Below are 20,901 nucleotides of genomic sequence, written 5' to 3'. Positions count from 1 at the left end.
TTAGGCGGTATAAAACGAAAGCCCCATGAGTCCTTGCAGTTACGTCAAGCTTAGCTTGGCTACAGATGTAGAATGTTCTGCTGTTACATATCCCATTTCAGGCTGCAGATGTGCTGTTTTGCAAAAGCAGTGGGGATTTTTAAAAATATGTTCAACATGTACCAAATAAAGAATGGACATGTTATGTAAGCAAAACATGTGCAGATGTTGGGCGTTCCGTGAGAGATGTAGGTCATACAATGATTTTTTTTTTAATGTTGAACAATAGTCTATTTTAGATTGGGGGCCAGATTGCTAATTTTAGAATCATTAACGAATTGAGTGCACGTGCTCATACAAACACACACAGTCAAGAGCGCACGTGTCCAAGCCATCTCGCACAAATGTGCCACATCTTATGAGTTGATTCATGCGACTGGGAGCCATATACTTCCTGCTTCGAACCTGAATTGTGTGGAGTTGTATTTCTGTGATTTATATCCCATCATGCTCTTCCTCCCGGGCAAGTTGCAATCAAGTGAGATAATAAATATAAATGATCCCATTAAAATGCAGTTTAATTTCAACTCAAGGACTTTAAAATACAACAGATACTAAATTCTTCAGTCTTGCTCACTTAGCCCTCAACTCTGAGACTAAACAGAATCACCTTAAAATTAGTCCTGTAGCCAGAAATGTGGCCTGACCTGGATAGTCTAGATGAGCCTGATCTCGTCAGATCTCAGAAGCTAAGCAAGGTCAGCCTTGGTTTGTAATTGGATGGGAGACCTCCAATGAAGACCAGGGTGTTGCAGAGTCAGGCAATGTCCAACCACTTCTGTTAGTCTCTTGTCATGAAAACCCCACCAGCGGTTGCCGTAAGTCAGCTATGAGTTGAGGGTACTCTCTACAGCCAGCTAGAAATGCAGGTGGGAGCTGGTCTAAGGGGACACAAGGAAGGGCCACTGACAGTCATTTTAGAGTGGCGGAGACAAGGGGGGGGCAGTGCTTTTTCCCCTAAAAAAAAAAGGTGCCCAAACTCATGATGTTTGTCACTTTGGGGACTATATTCAGGTGGTAGGTGGTATGACATAGAAAAGTTTTAAATAAATATATAATGCATGAACAGAAAAGCACAGCCCTTTTTTCCTCGGCTTTCTTTGTTTATATCCTAAGCACCATGTGGAACAATTAGCACACTTTGCTAAATGTTTAATTGACATGACCTCCCCAGGCCTCATGAGGGTGGCCAAAGGAGGTGCCAGAACTGAGTTCTGCTGCATTCTGGCTGAAAAAAAGCCCTGAAAAAAGAAATATACTTCTGATGCTGGAAGTTAATGAGTGCCAACTGCTTGTCAGTCTACCTAATGCCACAGCACTCATTGGCCAGAAGGGGGAACTGGTTTTCTTCTTCTTGAGCAATTAAGTAGAATATTACCATATGCTCCAACTGTGCTTAATTAGGGGCGATTTTAAAAAAAAACACTGGATTCAGAGTAAGGTTGTATGTCATTTTCAAAACTTGTCGGAATATTGGAAGTAAAGCTAGTCATATGAGGAAATCAATCCAATCGTCCTTTGCATATGCTTTGAGAGGAAACACATTCCAGGGTCACTTTCCTCTTTTCCACCCAACGGGAGTTAACTTCGTAGGGGCTGCACCCCTGGCCAAAGGAATCCTTCATTCCAAAATTCAGTCACATATGGAGAAACATCATGTTATATGGGTAAAGAAAACGGAGTCCTTAAAGGATGGCTCTTTTCTTGGAACTGTGAATAACAGTTCGGGGAAAGGGCAGGGAAGATTAGTAATACCATGGAGGAATTGAATGTTAAAACCCTTCTCAGCTCCCTATAGAACCCCACTCCGAAATCTAGCTCATGAGCACCTGAAATGGCTGCAGGATTTGCCCCCCTGTGAAGCTTCACATGCAGATCCTGAAATGGCATGGGAGGGAAAGCTAAAGCCGCCACCCCCCCTCCATGTTCCCAAGCTGAATCAGGCTCCAGCACGTTTAAGAATATTAGCTTCCCAAGGTAAGTCTGTCTACAACCCCAATCTGACTTGTAACTTGTGGCAGATGTATCATCCAGTTTGGCCCCGAGAGTTGTTTGAAATGGATTCGGCTTTTTCCCCTGGAATCTCAAGAAGGTAAATTTCTTTATGGGGAATAGAAGCATCTTGAGTACATATCCATGTTGATGGAGTATACATTTCACATCTTGTTCAAGTATATTTTGAACTAATAGTAATATACTGAAGGGCAGCTGTCTTTCAAAAATACTTTTAACCAAAAGAAACATATACTGTCCTGGCTTTTAAATCAATGGACAGCAAGCTGTTGCAAAGGAAATGAATGCAACTAGCAGAACAGCACTCTCAATAATGTGTCTCATTTGAACGCACTGCTTGTGAGGCACAATAGCTCTCCCGTGCAATTTTGCACTAGCTCAGCATTTGATTTAAACTGTGGCACAACCTAAGCAATGCAGCTACGCTTGCTTAGAGCACACCAGCTCAATATCTGCAAGGGCCACAGGTCTCTGGCAGACAAAGTGAACACATGCTGCTGCTTTGAACAGATTGTAGCACAGTTTAATTTAGAAGCTGAGCCTAAAGAAGGTCACAAGGGGAAGTTCTGTTGCCTTGCCAGCTGCTGTAGCACAGCGGTTTAGTGGTTCAGCTACGAACCAGCACTCTACTGGTTTGAATTAGAGATGGGCACAAACCGCAATACGAATAAAAAAAAAAGCCACGAACAGCCCAATCTGCTGTTCGTGAACAAGCTGTGCATGAGGCCCCATTCTAAACTAACAGGTGGTCATTGCAAGCCTCGTTCATTTCTCTTTGTTGCTGTTCGTCAAGCCAGACAGTCTGGCACCTGCAATCAATTCCCTTGGCAACTTAGGCAGGGATTATCTGAACTCTGTCTGAACTCCTGCTGTTGCCCTGGAAACCCTAATCTAAACCCAATTGAGCTTGATAGGCAGGTCTTCCTTTCAAGTGTGGAGCTCCAAATTTGTTACAAGGAAGCAAAGAGAAGGGGGGAGGGGGTCTCCCAGCTCTGGCTTAGTTTGCAGACAGTGGAGAGGGAGAGAGTTGCTGTTGGCATTTTGATAGAGAGAGTGCATTGGAGCTTGAATTTTCTTTCTGTGTGGTGGGATAGGGATCACCCCTTTAAATTCCAGGGCTGCTGCCAGGCTCTGGGGCCAAGCTATTATTTATTATTGGTACCTTTCCTGCTGCCTACTCAGGTCAGGTTTCTCGGAGTGGTGCAGTAGGGATCTTGACTTGCGTGATGGCTGGAGGAGAGCCTGCTGGCCCCCACGAACAGCCAACCACAAACATGATCATGAACAGAGCCATGTTCATGGCTGTTTGTGAGTCCCTGTTCGTGGATGGCAACGAACAATGAATATCATGTTCGGGGTTTTATTCTGTTTGTGCCCACCTCTAGTTTGAATTCCACTACTGCCATAAGCTCAGTAGGTGGCCTTGCATAAGCCACTCCTCTCAGCCCCCGTTCCCCAGCTGTATTGTGGGGATAATAATAACACTAACTTGTTCACTGCTCTAGGTGAGGCACTAATCTGTCTAGAAGAGCGGTATATAAGTGCAGTCATCATCATCATCATCATCGTCATCGTCATCATCATCCTCTTTAAATCAGGCCTATTGGCAGTGGTGGGGAGCTTGTGCAGAGACCTTTGCTATGAGAACTGGGGTGTTACAAGCCCTGTTTTCATCTGTGAAATACTTGAGGATCTTCTAGTTTTGAAAGTAAAAGGACTTCTTGTACTTCTACTTTTTTTTTTTAAGAGAGCAGAAAATTCAGAGAATTGACTTGGAATATTTCTGAGCAGCCCTCTGACCCTAAATACAAAAAGAGAAGAAATCAAGGTGCCATATGCACCAATCAAGCCATTTGTCCATCTAGTCCAGTATTCTGTCCCATACTAGCTCTTTAGGTCAAGAGTTTTCCCCAGCACTCCTACATGAGATATTTTAAAGCAGACACACCTAGGATTGAACGGGGAATCTTCTACACATACGGCCTGGGCTCTGCTACTTAGCTACAACTATAGCCTCATATCAGCTCATGTGATACATGATAAACATGCCTGCATTTGGTCAGCATCACAACCTTTTTTTGACAATCAAATTTTAAAAATCCTTCTATGTTTAAAGCATTTTCACCCCAAGGAACTAAGGATGGCATATATTATTCTCCTCATTTCCATTTTAGCTTCACAACAACTCTGTGCGGTAGATTAGGCCACATGAGAGTGATTAGCTTCAGTCACCCCAGAAGTTCCCCAGGTCTTTCCCCCTCAGCCAGGTGAGTGGTGGCAGGGGGGCAGAGGCTGGGAGTGGGGCATCCTCCACCCCGACGGGGGGACCTGGCAGCCCTATCAGGCTTCTTGTGTGCTTCAGTCCCTCTGAAGCACCCTAGACAAGGACATGGCTGGAAACTTGATAGATGGCTGGCATAGGGGGTGCAACAGCTTGCCCACAAATTGCTGCTTTTTCTTTATTCCTCTGTTGAATGGGAGCATGTTTAGCGCTGAGGCTTAATGCAATTTATATTTAATATACCAGCAGCAAGAGGTCACCTAAATCATCCACAGTTTCTGGGACGCAAACAAGAACCTGTCTGATGCTTTGAGATTTGCAATCATGTGATCTGCTCTGGCCATCCTGCCTTGACCACCCCCCTGAAAAGGCTCTGTGGTATGGTGGGGGGACACATTCCCACTCCCCAATGCATGAGATCCAACAGCTCCCCACGGCCTTTGTTCTTCTTCCATATTTGTTTTCATTGAGCCTATTACCCCCTCCAACCTTTACCAAGAGGGAAAAATATAAGGAAAAGAAATAAACATGATTGCTTAGGAAAACAAGCCCTTAAGTCTCTGCAGCTGCACAAAGATATCATCGACTCAGATAATTGGTACCATGTGTCTGTTAGGGAAATGGGAGATTTATGGTGTAAAACAGAAAGTATAGCTGCTTCGAAACCCCCAGAAGAAATCCTTTTCTTGTTCTGTTCATCTAGAACTATGGAGTGGACATATTCCAGAATATGGGGGTTTGGAATGTGTCAGACATGTTATAGCATGTGGATATTTCACTGCTGTGAGCTGTACTGCTAATAGCTCTGTGGCTCAACCAGGAAGTAAACAAAACCTAGCGGAGAAGTGATGTGCACCCCTGATGACGTCCCAGCATACCTTGATCATGGGCTGGCTTCTCAGTGTGTACTGATGGGACTCAGAAGGACTCCACCACAGATTGCTGTGCCCAAGCACAGCAATGGAATCTGCACCTAATTCCTGCAGTTGCTAACTCTGGAATAGCCTCCAACTGCTCCTCTCACTCTGAAACGACCTCACCAATAACAGAAGCCCAATTCAGTCAAAACCAGAGGCCAGTCCAAATTACCCCAACAGCTCAGCAAATGTAACCAGCTGCCACTGACAATGAGATGAATCCCATTCACATACCACCAGCAGACTTGGGGAAAGGACGAAGTGTAGGCTAGTGCTAGAACTGTGCTGTGGTTTTCTAGATTATTTCTCCTAGGAAGACCTCTGCTTTCATGCATTGGTGTCTGGCTGCTGCATACTACAAATCCCATGCTACAGAAACAAAATGCTGGGACCTTGTGCATGCATATTTGATAAAGATTATACTGTGTCATAGACTTTGTAGTATTTAAGAGGTAGAACCATTGAACTGTCAATGCTATATGTGTATGCAGGGACACAGATTAAGGAGAGTGTTAGGAGGCCTTTTCCTGTGTCCAAAACTAAGTTTCAGACCATATGTCACACACACACACCCCGGGAGAGAATTGAGATATAAATAAAATAAAAAACAAATATGTGACCATTGCTCAGTAGCAAAACTCACCATATCTCATTGCACTAAATCTATCAATGGGTTTTATCTTATACTAGCAACAAAGCCCATTGTGGGGAAAAATACAATGGGCTCTAGAAAGGGCAGAGCAGGCTGGGCATTGCTGCCTCCACCCCACCCTAATCCAGGCCAGGGAAGGGCAGGGCGGCATGGTTGGGCATTGTCGCATCCGCTGCTGGCTCAGCCCAATCGGGGCTGGGAAGGAAAGTGAAGGCACGCTGGGCCTTCCCGCCGCCTGCAGCTGCCCAAGAATAGAAGGTGTGTCATCGCCAATACAGCTGACCTTTTATGTAGTAGGACAGATTTGATGCGGTTTCTGCTGCCACTCAGCCAACAAGAACAATTCTCACAAAATTGAGTGATACAGATTGTTATGATCTGTACTTTCTTTAGGGTGGATTTTGCTTTAATCTTTCCCTTCACACCCTCTGGGTAGTTAGCTGCCACCAGGAATATTAAATTCCAATATGTTTATTTAAGTTTTCCCTTTGGTAACGTGTTTTAAGCATCAGGCTCCTTCGTGGTTCTATGTGGCCCTGAGGATAGGAATGGGAAATAACTCTGGGATATAACAAAACAAAATAAAAGTTTATTTTTTTAAGAAGCGTATTGGTTACATAAAAGTCGTTCTTAGTTCTTCTAGTTGCTTCATCCAAACTCATTCACACAGATCCCTTGTAAAGCTTCACACACAGTTAGCCTCTTTCTCTAGGCTCTGTATTTCCCTCACAGAGAACTCCTCAGACAGCACACAGCTAGCCTGTTTTCTTTTCACTCTCAATTCTTTCTCTCTCAGGCGCACACACAGTTTGCCTGCTTCAAATAGAATGAATATATAGTCTCACAGATACATTCAGTTCAGGCTTCCACTCAGGTTGCCTTTCCCTCACAAATACATGAACACACTCAGGCTGCACACAGCTCGCCTCTCTTGCCCTAACTGAATCTTTTTCTCTCCCTGAATAACTGAAAACTGCCTTCACTCCGCCCACTCTCTGTCATCAACCAATCATATCACTCACTCATCTCTCTCTTTCACCCCCACTCTTCACCTATCTCACCAAACATTTAAAGACACATGCACCCATTTCTTGAAATCATTACACAGATGCTTAATACAAATTAGATTATTTTGTTACATAGGGCCATTTCAGTGGTGGCACCTCAACCATGGAATTTCCGTTCCACAATGGTTCATGTCAAGCTAGACTTCGGGTATCTTCCTTTTTACATAGCCTTTAGGTTGTTTTGGATTATTTCCTGTTTCTTCTCTTCTTGCTTGTTGAACTGACATAACCTTGTGCTGCTTTTACTGTAGTTTGCTGGTTTTACTGCTAATCTGGCTACTGTTTCTATTTAATTGTGAAATGGTTTGCATTGCTATTTTCTACTGGAAACCACTTGGGAAGCCATTGGCTGAACATTGTGGAGTATAAATTTTAAAAATGAATGATACATAAATAAATGCAACAGGCATAGTTATGCCTACTGTGGAGGCTTAATGACTAGGAAAACCTGGCTTGCAGAATGCCTGGGCATCATACAATGGTTAAAGCCACAGTAGCCCTGTCAGGAAAAAAGATAATGATTAGAAGATAATAATTATCCTTTTTTACCTGTTTCTACACCTCTGTCTCCTTTCTCTCCTTTCTCTCCCTTTGGGCCTCGGTCACCTGAAAACAGAAAGGCAATATCAGGGGGTGATAGAGACTGACTGCCACAAATGAAGCTGATGTGTACATGCGATAATCCACTGGTATTTTTGGCTCAGAAACCAGAGCACTCCAGGGAGAGAAGGGCTTGGGTTTGTGAACGTCATAAGACATTTCCTGCTTGCTGCTGCCAAACTGATATAAGCAAATACTTATTTTCATTTCTCTGTCTCTGTCTCATATACTTGTTTGTATTTGCTTGAGTCCATGTTAATCACAGGAAAATTAGGCATTCAGTGCTAGGCAAAGTTGCCCACATCATTTAGGTAGAAAATCCAAATAGCAAAGCTCCAAACAGTCCACTATACCTTCTCCCATGAAGCCTACTGAAATGATTGTTTGTTACACAAAATCACCACCTTCCCAGTGGATTGTATTTCCCATTGACCACATATATCCATCTCCTTCCTGGCTGCCCCTCATTGTAGCCTTGTGAATAAATGCACAAAAGTTACTAGTTCCTAACATTGTGTGTCAGGACTCTAATCTGGAGAACCAGGTTTGATTCCCCACTCCTCCACTTGAAGTTGGTTGGGTAACCTTGGGTCAGTCACAGCTTCTCAGTTCCACCCACCTCACAGGGTGATTGTTGTGAGGATAATAATAACACACTTTGTAAACCACTTTGAGTGGGTATTAAGTTTTCTCAAAGGGTGGAATATAAATCAAATGTTGTTGTTGTTGTTGTTGTTCATTCCTGAATTTTGTTTTAATTAATTAATTGTTTTAATTAATTAATTAATATGAGGGCTTCCTGTGAGTAGTCAGCCTGCCCGCCACCATTTTAATAAGCTGCTTATGATATAAAAACCATAAGCCCCTTGAATGTGACGTGCCTTAATTCTCATTAGCAAGCCAGCCAGCTGAGCAAAGCATTGCCGGATCCCACCCGGGAGAGTGAGTCATGCATGGAATATGTATGCAAAGCCAAGTGATTGGGCATGACTGGCTCCTGCCTCCCCATGCTGTGGAATGTGCTATGTTGACAACAGAGGTGCACGTGAGTCACCACCCTGAACATTCCAAACCCCCTCTTCCCATTGATTAATTCCTATCCTGTAATCGAGGGCCATCAATCAGCTCTGATAAGTTCTTCCTGATCAAGACTCTAAATTTGTTAGCTAAGCTCTGGGAACATTTAATTAACAGCTGTTTCTTTGTAAGTCACCAAGAGAAACCAATCTAATTCCTTTGTCATGCCCCGGGAACACCAATCAAGATACTCAAACCTTTTGTCCATCCCAAGAGACACCCATTAAGGTCTTTGACTTAACGGCTCAAGTCATTCTCCAGCCTCAGGGCACATTCAGCCCTATAAGAACCCTATAAGAACCCAATCAAATCGAGCAGTGTGGTGGGTGCCTACGTTGAATCTTAACATTGCTCTCTCAGAGATCTCTCTGAGCCTTGCTCTCTGGCCGAAGATGCAGGACATTCAAAGCCTTATTTGTCCAAGACTACTCCTCTGATAGTAACTATCTCCCGAACCCCTCAATCTATTCCAAACTCTGGAAAAGGTTTGTACAAACACACAGAGTCCTAGGAAATTAGTCTGTACAAACCTTTTATTTGCCTCCTGTGTAGGGGTGGTTCTCCTTTAAATAAAAACCACTCTTTATTTCAAAGAACACCCGTATTGTCAGTTTCCTTGGGGAGAGGATCCCATAAAAATTGGAGGACATCTCACTTGTTACCCCTCTTGCACAGCCTCCTCCTTGCTGCTAATTCCCCCTATTGCAAGGAGACCAATTCCAGTAACAGTTCAGTGTTAATCCCAGAATTAAAGCACACAGAATTTGTTGCAGCTTCCAATTCCTGTTTACATCTTTTCCCACTGTCTACAATACTGACCCACACATGTACATTGATCGTTGGGGGGAAATAACCAAGATGGATCTGATCACACAAAGGATTGTATCCAGATTTTGTGCAGTGCTTTAGTAATATGGGGTGGCGGGAGGAGAGGTACAACACAAATGAATTGAAGGAATGAACAACTCTGGCAAACTGCAGAGGTAAGTACAGTACTCTGTATAACATTCAGCCATTTTTTAAAAATGGAACCATTGAGGATACTTAATACATCAGTTTCACGTTGGTAACAAGACCACATAATGCAGAACTCCTGAGTCCAGAGAAAAATTCGGAAGAGGGGGATTTCTGAAACATCCCTCCACTGATCTCAGAATTAAAAGGAGAAAGCTGGTTAGCCTGAGAATGATCCATTAAGATCCAGCACACTTTGGAATTTTATTTGGCTAATGTTTTCCTTTGCCAATCTAAGTCAGATGTTTTTGAAACATTATCCAAAACCTAACTGGAACATATCCAGTGGGAACTAAATGCAAAGAAATTTTTGAAGAGATCATTTCAATCGTATGCAACAACCCTTCTCCATTATTCAGGAAATGTATACTTCTCCACATGTAAACCCAGCATTAGACAGCAATATGAAGAAGTTCAATAATGGACATGACTAAGTTAGGATAAAAGTACATCCAGCACCTTATATATAGCAACAGAAGTGCGAAACAGCTCTAATAATCATCAATTGCAGGCTGCAGACTCAAATGATGGCTTGCAGGTAGGAAACCAAGGGAGTTTTCCTATGATCCTGCAACATCTCGAATGCAAGACTTTTCAGCCTGCGGGTCATTCACATGTTCATCCAAGCATCTGAAAAAGTCAACAGTGTGAGGAATGATTTACACATACCAGTCCATCACACTCACTGGACATCACTTTATTTAAGAGCAATACAGTGGCGTGTGTGAATCAGCCCTAGCCCTATTCACCTTTGCTTATGTGAACGGGCCCTTGCAGATTCATTTAAGGTCATTCATATGTCATATTTCCACCATGAAGTTCAGGACAGCATATGTGGTTCTGCAACTCTGAAAGTCTCTGCACAAGACATTTGACACATGAAGAACACCTGTTGGGAGATACAATGGTAGCTGAGAGGGTAGTTTGAAAAGACAGAGCTGGTGGCAGGGCAAAGATTTGCTATACACTGGAGCTGTGTGAAGGGACTGTGAAATGCCAGAAGGAAAACTTCAGCCCATTATAACCTCCCCAGGTCCAAGCCCGGCTCTGGAAGGCAGCTGATTTCCATTCCTCACTGCCCTCTGGTTACTTGCAATCCCACAATTTTACACTGGAGAGGTGAAATTGACAGAGCCTGGGCAGGCAAAGATGAAATTAACAAACCCTCTGAGGAGCAATTTCTGCCAGCTCTGTCTTTTTAAACTACGCTTCCCGGATAACATTGCATCTCCCTACACTTGATGAACAGGCACTGAGGCGTCTCATATAGAAAGACTCTGAGAGATAGGCTTTGGAAGGAGTAACTGGCCCAAAGTCACCCAGTGATTATCATGACTGGGGATGTGAAGCAGGGTCTCTGCTATCCGACTGCAATACTGTAACCACTACATTGCACTGTCTCTATGGCTCTGAACTGTCAGCTCTGCGGGTTTGATTTCTTCCCACTATCACCACCCAATACCTTCTTGCCCACAACCCTTTACATCTTAGCAACCTTTGAGACCGTTCATACACAGTTGTGGAACTCTTTCCCTCCTCCCATCTGAAACACCCCCTCTGCCCCCCAGCCCAAATTCCTGGCTTCTGCTTCTTGCTGGCTGCAAGCCCAGCCTGTGTGTGTTGGCCTTGTACTGCACCCCTCACCATTTGTGTCTTGTTAGGCTCCCCCACCAATCATTTCCCACTCCCTCCCCCGCCTCCTGCATTGCAGCGTTTTGATCCTCCGGCAGCTTGTCTGAATAGTTTAGTGGGACGGGAAACAGCTCAGGTCTGGGGACTCCCTGTGAGATCGCCCCACGGATGCATGTAGTGTGGGAAGAAGCAGTGTTCCGCCGCTGGATGTGCATCGAGATGCCCGTCTTTTATAAACCATTTGCAGCAAAAAAAGGGGCTTCGGTCTGAAGGGGAATAAAAGAAGCCTCTAATTTCACAAGAGAGAGGAAGGCCACCATCCAGAAATTCTCTAAAAGGGACATCTCCGGAGGGCTTCTTCGTGTACGAATATCTGATGCCATTTGATGTTTATTTTATTTCAATATTTTTACCCTGCTTTTCTCCTCACGGGGACCCAAAGCAGCTCACAACATCATTCTCCCCTCCTCCATTTTTATCCTCACAACAACCCTGTGAGATACCAGTAGGTTAGGCCAAAGGGGAGTTGCTGGCTTATGGTCACCTAGCAAGCTTCCATGGCAGAGTGGAGATTCAAGCCCGAGGTCTCCCAGAACCTAAACTATACTCTAACCACTACACCACATTGGTCCTAGCCCGGAAGCCTATAACACTGCTCATTTTCCTTGGTGGGTGCTGAACCAGAGGGAATACAGGCACCCAAAGACTCCTTCACTCCACTGAGGCCCTTAGGCAAGCATCATGCATGGCTATGCTAACAATGGGTATCAGGCAGGGCTCCAAGTTCAGCAAGTGCCACATTGTCATGGGGGGCCATCCCTACACAGTGACGGCCAAAGAGGACCATTTCTCTTTGAGTGAGCAAGTATAAAGGAGGAGGATTGTCTGAAGAAGGCGACTGGGAGGATTACATTGAGCCAGGGTTCCTGTGTTTGCACAGGCTCCATATTTGGTGTAGTGGTTAAGAGCGGCAGGACTCTAATCTGGAGAACCAGGTTTGATTCCTCACTCCTCCACTTGAAGCCAGCTGGGTCAGTCAACAGCTCTCTGGAGCTGTCTCAGCCCCACTCACCTCTCAGGGTGATTGCTGTGGGGATAATAACACGCTTTGTAAACTGCTCTGAGTGGACATTAAGTTGTCCTGAAGGGCAGAATATAAATTGAATGTTGTTGTTGTTATTGTTATTAATTCCCAGCATGATTCAGAGATCAACTGCCTAACAGATTGGGCCCTGCAAACTTTAGAGAGTGTTTTGCCTCCGAAGTACTGTTCCAATCTCTCCAATCAAGTGAGAGGGCACGTGCCGCTATGTTCTCTGTGGTCAGTCCCCAAGTCTTCCCAGTGCAGCTCACCAAAGGCTAAGTCGAAGTGTCTTCCAGCAGCCAGTGTATACCAAGATTTCAATGAGTGAGCATCATTAAGGCTGCAATTCTCACCACCCTTACCCAGAAGGGACTATTAGTTATGCCAAACTTGTTCACCGGTGAAGAAATATGCAAAATTGGAGGAAATGATTTTGGAACTGGGGATGAACTTCGAAGGTATTGTAACCTTTCCTCCCAGGTCCTCTTGCTCTGTCCAGCATCTCTTTGAGCCTGGGAATGCTTTGTTGCAGATGGGGCTGGATACGCCCCCCCACAACTGAAATTTATCTTGGCCTCTCGGTGTTGCTTGTCTCTGTTTGTGTTGGCAGAGGGGTCTAGAGGCTGGAGGGCTCTTTCACTTTGTTTCAGAAAGCTTTATCCTCCATTCCATCCCCCGAAGAGAGATTAGACTGGGAACAGACAGAATATACTTCTTTCTAATATCCACAGCGCATGCCAAAAAGTATTCACTGGATAAAGCTTTGAAAGCCATAACTGTTTTTTAATCACTGCTAACTGTGCAAAACCCTTTACAGTAATAATCTAATTGACGCTCACAGGATGTGAGCTAATTCACTAATATTCCTGTTCTGTAAGCAGGGAATTGAAACTGATAATGATTTCCCTTGAAGTATCCAGTGAGCTTCATAGAATCATAGGGCTGAAAGATACCTCTGGGGTCATCTAGTCCAACCCCCTGCACAATGCAGGAAATTTACAAATACCCCCCCACACATACACACACACACACCATTTCATGGCTGCACTAGGAAGCTAAAACTCATAATTCAAGGCACTGGATCTTATCTGCAAAGCAAGAAATTATCTGGGCCAAGGGATTTAAAAGACCACTTTCTCCTCAAAAGATCTGCTGCAGAGGCCCTGCAGTTTTGATGGATCCTACTCCAATGAGCAGAGTTTGAAGTCTAAGGGCTCAACTTGTAAACCAAGCTGGATGGGGGTCCCCCGATCTTACTTGCAATACATGTAACATCTGGGAAATGTGAGGCTGGTTTCTGCTTCCGTTTTCCCTCCCACTTTATCTTCGTGAGCTGAAATGGCCGTATAGTGGCACTATTTGCCCGCTCTGGGGATCCATGTGTCCTGACTGTGACAATAAATGTTTACAAATCAATCAGTCAGTGATTTTTTGTTTTATACCAGAACTGTAGTTTAGGGAGGGTTCTCTGATCCACTTCCAGAACTGTAGTTTTCAAGTTTTTTCTAGGAAGAAGGACCTACAGCTAAGCCAGATACAAGACTGCAGTACAGAAATATCCATTACACCATGGCTCTCAGTGATGGACAGACACAGATCAAATTGATTGTGTTGTTTTTGTGGATATTTCTGCCTTCTCTCACACTGACATATCATTTTTGGGACACTTGTCTACAAAAGAGGACATACAATTTTTTTTTGCCAAAGATGAAAATCACTGTTTTGCCTCCTACTTCCAGGTGGTTTAATAACATAACAACTTTGCACAAATCCAACCCCCATTCTGCCTCTCCCCCTGGACTGGAAGATCCTACCATTCTGTCTTGCCAAGTTTGAAGTCAGTCCAAGGAAACTTACTCTAACAGGAAGGACCACTTATGCTAGAAGCAGACTCCTTGCACTGGAGGGAGACTTCAAACTTAGCTAAGCAGAACGACAAAATACAAAGCACAATTTCCAAATCTGCTTTGTGTGTTTCAGCATTTGGGTTTGCCCTGTGCTGTGTTTAGTGGGTTGCTAACTTCAGTGAAGGGAATCTGCTCTTTTTCTCCTGCAAATGTATTCAGCATATGCCCATTCACTCCTTTCCCCTTCCACGCACTCATAGGCAGACGAACCGTTGAAGATGCCTTATACCGACATGTGCTGTAACACTGACACAGAGTGCCAGGAGGCATTCAGAGAAAGTTCTACTCTCTCCGAGTCTTAAAAATAGGACTGATTGGGAAGGAAAACAAGAGGTATAAGTCAGGAACCAAACAGGAACATCTTGTGCCTGCTGTATGTGGGAGTAAAGAGGATGCAAGAGCCATCAGTAGAAAGACAGCAGAAGTTTGAAAGATTTGCCCAGAGCAGAATGGACAGCTCCTTGGAATCTCTTTGTATTTTTCAAAACAGCATTCAGAATGAGGAGCAGTGAAGTGCATAACATGGGAAGAGGAAGGCGAAGATCCTTACACCTCTCTCACTTCTTACTTCCCCGTTGCTGCTCCAAGCTGTCAGTCCTTGAGCTCTCCCCATCCCTGCCTCCAGCCTCTTCTCTCTCATACAGATTAATAAAGGCTGCTTCCATACAACAAACAATTCTCCGTTCTGCATTTATTACTGCTGCAGAGGCAATCTTATTAGCAACAGAGAATCCACGCTGGGGTTTCTGCTGTTTCCCTGCCATGCCACCAGAGGGCACTTTTTTAAAAAGTAATTGTTATAGAGCTATAGCAATCACTGATCGTGATTGCTATAAATAGCCCTCAGAAAATCCTCTGGTTGCATGGTGGGGAAAATGGCAGCTGGGAGGGGCTGATGAAATAAAAATGGTACCAATATGGGTGGGATTTCCAAAAATGCAAAACTTGCCATCCAGACAGCATGTCAACGTGCTTAGATTGTGGGACAAACTAGAAGTGACACATCCTTGTGGCTACCAAGGGGATGCCACTGCCATTTTAGAATGATTTAAAAATGCCGCAAGGGTCTAATCCTGACCAGGCCTAAAGTGTGACAGGATGAGGCACTCTTATGCCCCTTATGCAAGCCTTCCACCTCCGCAGCAGTTACAGCACTCGAAAAAACATGGGAGGAGGAGACAAGAACATTGTGCTGTAGGCCCAATTAGGATCAGGCCATTGTGACATTTTAAAATCAGTTTTAAATGACAGTGACATCCCTGTGGCCACCACAAGGACACCATCACATCTAATTTGTCCCTGTGTTCTTTCTGAAAAGATCATAGTACACCAAGTATGAAAGAGTGTGCCAAGGCTTGCTAAGGCCCCCCCCCCCCCCCGGGGAGTCTGGTATTAGTCCAGGCCCGATCTGGCAACCCTACTCCAAAAATCTCACAAGATCTGGACGACAGATATCTACAATTTATCTTCATTTTTTTCCTCATGGTAAAGGGGATTGTATACTGGGTCAAACCCGCCTGGATCTCTGGGCCCAAGTAAAGTAAACCCTTTGCTCTTGGCTTGTAGGGTTGCCAGATGGGGTCTGGGAAAGGGAGGGGTGGACTAACCTTTTTTTTGACAAATATCACTACCAGACGTGACATCATCATGGCAACCCACTTCCAGGCATCCAGGCTGCTGGCCACTTCCGCCGGCAGAGTTGCGCAGCTGCAGAAGGTCGCTCAGGTACCTGGCCATTCCTGGGCAGTACTGCACAGCAGCAGGAGGCTGGGTGGCCAGGCTGGGTGATGGGAGGAGGGGGAGAGGCCAGGACAGGTGTCTGGTATTTGAGAAACATTTCCCCTGGACACTCTCCCCAAATACCAGATTATCCAGGTGAATTCCAATCACCTGGCAACCAGGTACCATCCAGTGGCAGGCAAACTCCCTGCTGTATTGTCGAAGGCTTTCACGGCCGGAGAACGATGGTTGTTGGGGGTTTTCCGGGCTGTATTGCCGTGGTCTTGGCATTGTAGTTCCTGACGTTTCGTCTTTTGGTGCTACACCTCTGAAGATGCCAGCCACAGCTGCTGGCGAAACGTCAGGAACTACAATGCCAAGACCACGGCAATACAGCCCGGAAAACCCCCAACAACCATCAAACTCCCTGCTGTTTGACCCTCTGCTCACTGATCACTGGCAATCAGTGGAAAGCAGCAAGCCACCTGGCGATCACCCACTGCCAGCAAGCAATGCAGGCCAATGGGTGGTGCACATGCTCCCCGACGGTGCAATTACATCACTTCTGAAGCACAGGAACGCTCCCATGGCTAGCACGATGACATCACTTCTGGAAGTGATGGCATCACGCACCAGCCAGAAATGTACACGCACAAGATTGAAGCCTGGTAAGTACCAGCTGCCCTCTCCCGCTGGTTGCAGGGAATTCCTGGCAATTCTACTCATGTGAGGGCCCTGACTAGAGGACAATGTTCTTGTTTGGAAACAAAAGCAGAGGAAAATCATCCACATGGAAGCAACCAAACTCTCTGGGATCACTTTTGCTTTCTGAACAGGACCCGCTATACTGTTGGTATTAAATGAATGTTTAGCATTAGTAACTTAATTAGTATAATATTATGCTTTGGTGGGGAGGGGGATTAAAAAGAGAAGGTTTTAGGTATAATGCACAGTGCGGTCATATGAATCAGTGGCAGCTACAGGGGTAGAATACATCTGTGCCTCTGATCAGGAATGGCAACAGTCAAGAGACTTGTGATGTGGTTAATGATGGGGGCACGAATGTATTCCTTTCAATGGTCTGAGGGAAGTGCCCCTGCTCAAGACTTTGGAAACTTGCCCCCATAAGCCTTGTGAACACTTGTACAACTTCATTAGACACCTGTAAGGTCAACCCACACCCGAAAGCAAATTTGACTCCTTGGCTTTGCCTTCCAAGAGATTTTGCCGATAAGAAATCGTATTCCTGTTGCATACTGTTATTAGAGCTGCAGCCTGAATTGGCTCACACAACTATGCAGTGAATACATTCAGCTGTTCTGGATGCTTAATAGCTCCAGTGGGGCCTTATCAGGAAATATTATGCTGGGAATACTGGCCTGGGATCTGGGAAGAGAGCCAAACCAGCTACATTTTCCCAGGCCCCAGCAGTAGTAAGGGTGCCACCTTTCCCTTTTAAAGACATTTGCCCCTGTAATATTTCTTGGTCCACCGATGGAGGAATGGCTTAAAGCAACTTCAGAATGAAAAGCAACAAACATCTTGTAGCAGTCTCCAAGGCGTTGTTCTAGAACAAATGCAGGGCATTAAGTTGTCGGAACGTTTCTGTGGTCAAAAGGATTTCCACTTGCTGAGTGCATCTTTCTTGCCTTCCCCTTCATACTGCAGCCAAAATGCCCTTGAAATGCTGTCCCCGTGGAGAGTGAATTCAAGCTAAGGTTGTGCCATCTTAGGCCAAGCACTCATACTACCAGTTCCCTAAAACTGTTAAACCTAATGGAATGTCTCTAATTTGTAAATTCTAAAACTACAGACCCTATCCATGTTAATTTTCATCCTCTTCTCCTCACCCCAAACTGACCGGCATGGTATACCTCTGGTATCCCCATGCCAGATGTTGGGGGATGGACATCATTTTCATGGCTTGCTTCCTAGAGTCTTCTGCTGGAGACAGAATGATGGTCTGGATAGACCCTTGGTATGATCCAGCAAGACAATTCTTGAGTTCTAATGAGGCTTGCCAGGCCTTCTTCTACGGCAAGAGGCCTTCCGCCAGCAAACCTTGTTGCCTGCCATCTCTCAGAGAGAAGACAAGAAAAAAAAACAGCAATGTTGTGAGCATTACTTGGTTTCTTCTGGGTACAAACCTGGGCCGAATCCTCACTTTCCTACCTTCCGCTTTTCATGTGCATTAATCGTGCTGGATTCTATCCTGCAATGTCCCAGTCTGTGTTCACATCCCTTCTCTTACTGCTGCTGCCTCGCGCTATACTTCATCCACATCCCTGGTAGAATCGCGCAATATAGGGCAGGTCTAGATCTGACGTCGCCGATGACGACATCACGTTCATCCCCCCCCCCCATTTTTTCATCAGATTTCTGCTATAGCGGTTTTTTGCTAAATTGCTATGGCGAGGCCACACCCCTATGATGCCTGTGATTGGTTAATGTTATTCTATGCCTTCTTCTTTGAAATCCATTGGACCATTATTCTGGCGGGCTAATTTGAACTGATATTTAAGGTGGGGGTGATCCAAACTCTCCAAACGGGCAGACTAATTATTTGACGCTTGAATGTAATGTTAGAATGACGGATTTCCGCTATAACAGTAATTTCAACAGCTAAAAAAAAATTAATTTTAACAGCCACTGATATTTCCGACTGTCTGGCATCCTAAAAATGACACGGAAATGGAAATGATGCCACCCCTTGATGTCTCTGCGGGGATTTTGGAGCACCCCGATTAAGATTTATGGCCAGGATTGTGCAGCAATGCTGGGAAAGTCCTCTTTTAAAAAAAAAAAAGGTAAAGGGCGGGCAGGCAGGCTTGCTGCGGAGAGAGTGGAAAAGCTTGATAATGGCACGGCAAAGAGGGATGGTGTTCCGGAAAGGCTGAAAACATGGAAGTGGGGTGGTTTGAAGGGGGTGGTCTCCTTGTGAAACGCTTCTATTTGTCCACATCCACAGTGAGAACCGTGCAAGAGAAGCATTTGAACGCATGACAAATTCGTCTGAGGCACAATGCGAAAAACGTGAGAGAATGGCGGGATTGAGGTAAGAGTATGTGAACAGCCCTCTGAGAAGCGAATAATGGGCAGGGGAAAAGCGGAAAACTTGAGAAGTGTGGATTCAGCCCAGAAGTGACAATGGGTAGCTCTAGGAATTGCCAGAAACTCTATGGTTTTACCATATGGTTTTACCATACAGTTTCCAGCAATTCCTAGAGGTATTTTTAGTCACTTCTGGGTTGTATGCTGAAGTAACATAGTGAGGTTGCTGACCATACTGACATAACATATATGCCCCTTATTCCTGCCCCCAGCCCTCCCAGCAGTTGCCAGGCTTGGCCTAGCAACACTAATTCAGGCACTAATCCCACTGCCACCACTTAGGGCTTCTACAACACCTAGGCGAATGCTAGGAGATTTGGAAGCCAGTGCCGTGGGGGAGGGGGTGTTGAAGTTTGGAGAAGATGTGATGTCACTTTCAGGTGACACTCTAGGAATTTCTCCTAATCTCTATAGTAAGTTTGAAGAGACTAGGGGAAGTTCTAGAGCATCTTTATGGAGGCCATTTTTCCTCTCACTCCTCAAATTCTCAAGGGTGGGAGATTAGGGTGGGGAGCAGGGCATTCACCAGTGGACCCAGGCAACTGGGAAGCCTACCACCACCATGTATGCAAAGAGTTCCATCTAAAGGACTTGGTGAATTGCTGCCAACCGCACACAAACACACAGGCTCCAAAAACATGTGTGTTTCATTGGCTAGATGGTTAAAAGGGAATTGCCTGGCTGGGGCCAAAAAGGAAATTTAATCTTAAGCTTGTGCCTTGGGACTGCTCACCTGTCAAATGTTTGGCTGGCAGCAGGCCATGCTGGGGCAGCAGGGGGAGGGTGGAATTCCCCCTCTCAAAAGGACAAGAAAGCCACAGACCGAACATAACAACAACAGAGCTCTTCCCACTACATGCTAAAACAGCAATCCTTTGAGTGACAGCCAGGAAGTAAAGAGAGGGCTGCCCATTTTCCATGCAGCTTGGTGTGGGCCTTCACTTGATCAAGAGTCACTTGGACATACCACCCAGCCAGAACTGGAAAGTTTTTTGCTAGAAAGTGAGGACAAGATGAAGTCCCATTTACAGAAAGGAAAGAGTTCTCATGCAAGGGGAGGCGGGGATGAGGAACCAGCACCAAAGAAACATTAAGGGTCCCCCACCCGCACTTTCTTCTATTTATTTATACAATATGCCAATAATTTTTCCATCCCGAAAAAGACAACCAAGGCAACATACAAACACCTAAAATAACATGCCAGTTAAAAAGAAAAGAAAAGCCCAGTCAAATGTTAAAACGAGCAGAAGGCCAAAAACAGTTGATTTCAACCATTCTGTTTAGGAAGAAATGAATGAAAAAGGCATTCTCTTGCATCTACACGGCTGCAGCAAAGTTGCTTGACAGTCTCCCTGGCTGGGTGATTCAAATGCTGTAGTGCGTTTGGGATGAAGGGAAATCGGTTTGGGAATGAAGAAAGGCAATCACACGAGAGATCAATTAAATCCACCTCCTCGCCCACCCTCCCCCTTTCTTCTCTGCAGATGTTGGATACTACTCTGTGCATATCTGCAGAATATTGATTACTCAGCACCAGCATTTCAAATCCAGAATCTGTAAAAGCAGACAAAAATTATTCTATTTTCATTGTGCATTTCTTCCAATGAGTGGTATGCGTGGACACTAGGGTTGCTAGGTCTCTCTGGCGACCGGTGGAAGGAAGAGCCTGGTACTTAATGGTGTGCTTCTCCTTCGTGCATGCACAAAACACAAGCGTGCTCCCAATATGTGTGTGACAATGTCACTTCCTGGAGTGCTCCCACAGGCAGTGCAATGACATCAGTTTCA

The 20,901-nt window shown here is 45.0% G+C and overlaps 1 protein-coding gene across 3 annotated transcripts in view; it reads right to left on the bottom strand.

Moving 5' to 3' along the window:
• Positions 1-20,901, bottom strand: part of SCARA5 (scavenger receptor class A member 5) — a 121,572-nt gene that overhangs the window by 12,052 nt on the left and 88,619 nt on the right. For all 3 annotated transcript variants that reach the window (XM_055000689.1, XM_055000706.1, XM_055000698.1), the window contains one exon: positions 7,519-7,575. In XM_055000689.1, the coding sequence (XP_054856664.1) occupies positions 7,519-7,575 (57 nt within the window). The remainder of the gene's footprint in view (positions 1-7,518; positions 7,576-20,901) is intronic.

This window comes from Eublepharis macularius, chromosome 1 (genome assembly GCF_028583425.1).
Source record: "Eublepharis macularius isolate TG4126 chromosome 1, MPM_Emac_v1.0, whole genome shotgun sequence".
In the NCBI taxonomy this organism is placed as follows: domain Eukaryota; kingdom Metazoa; phylum Chordata; class Lepidosauria; order Squamata; family Eublepharidae; genus Eublepharis; species Eublepharis macularius.
Note: the sequence above shows the minus strand (reverse complement) of the source record. Positions and strands in the feature narration are given on the sequence as shown.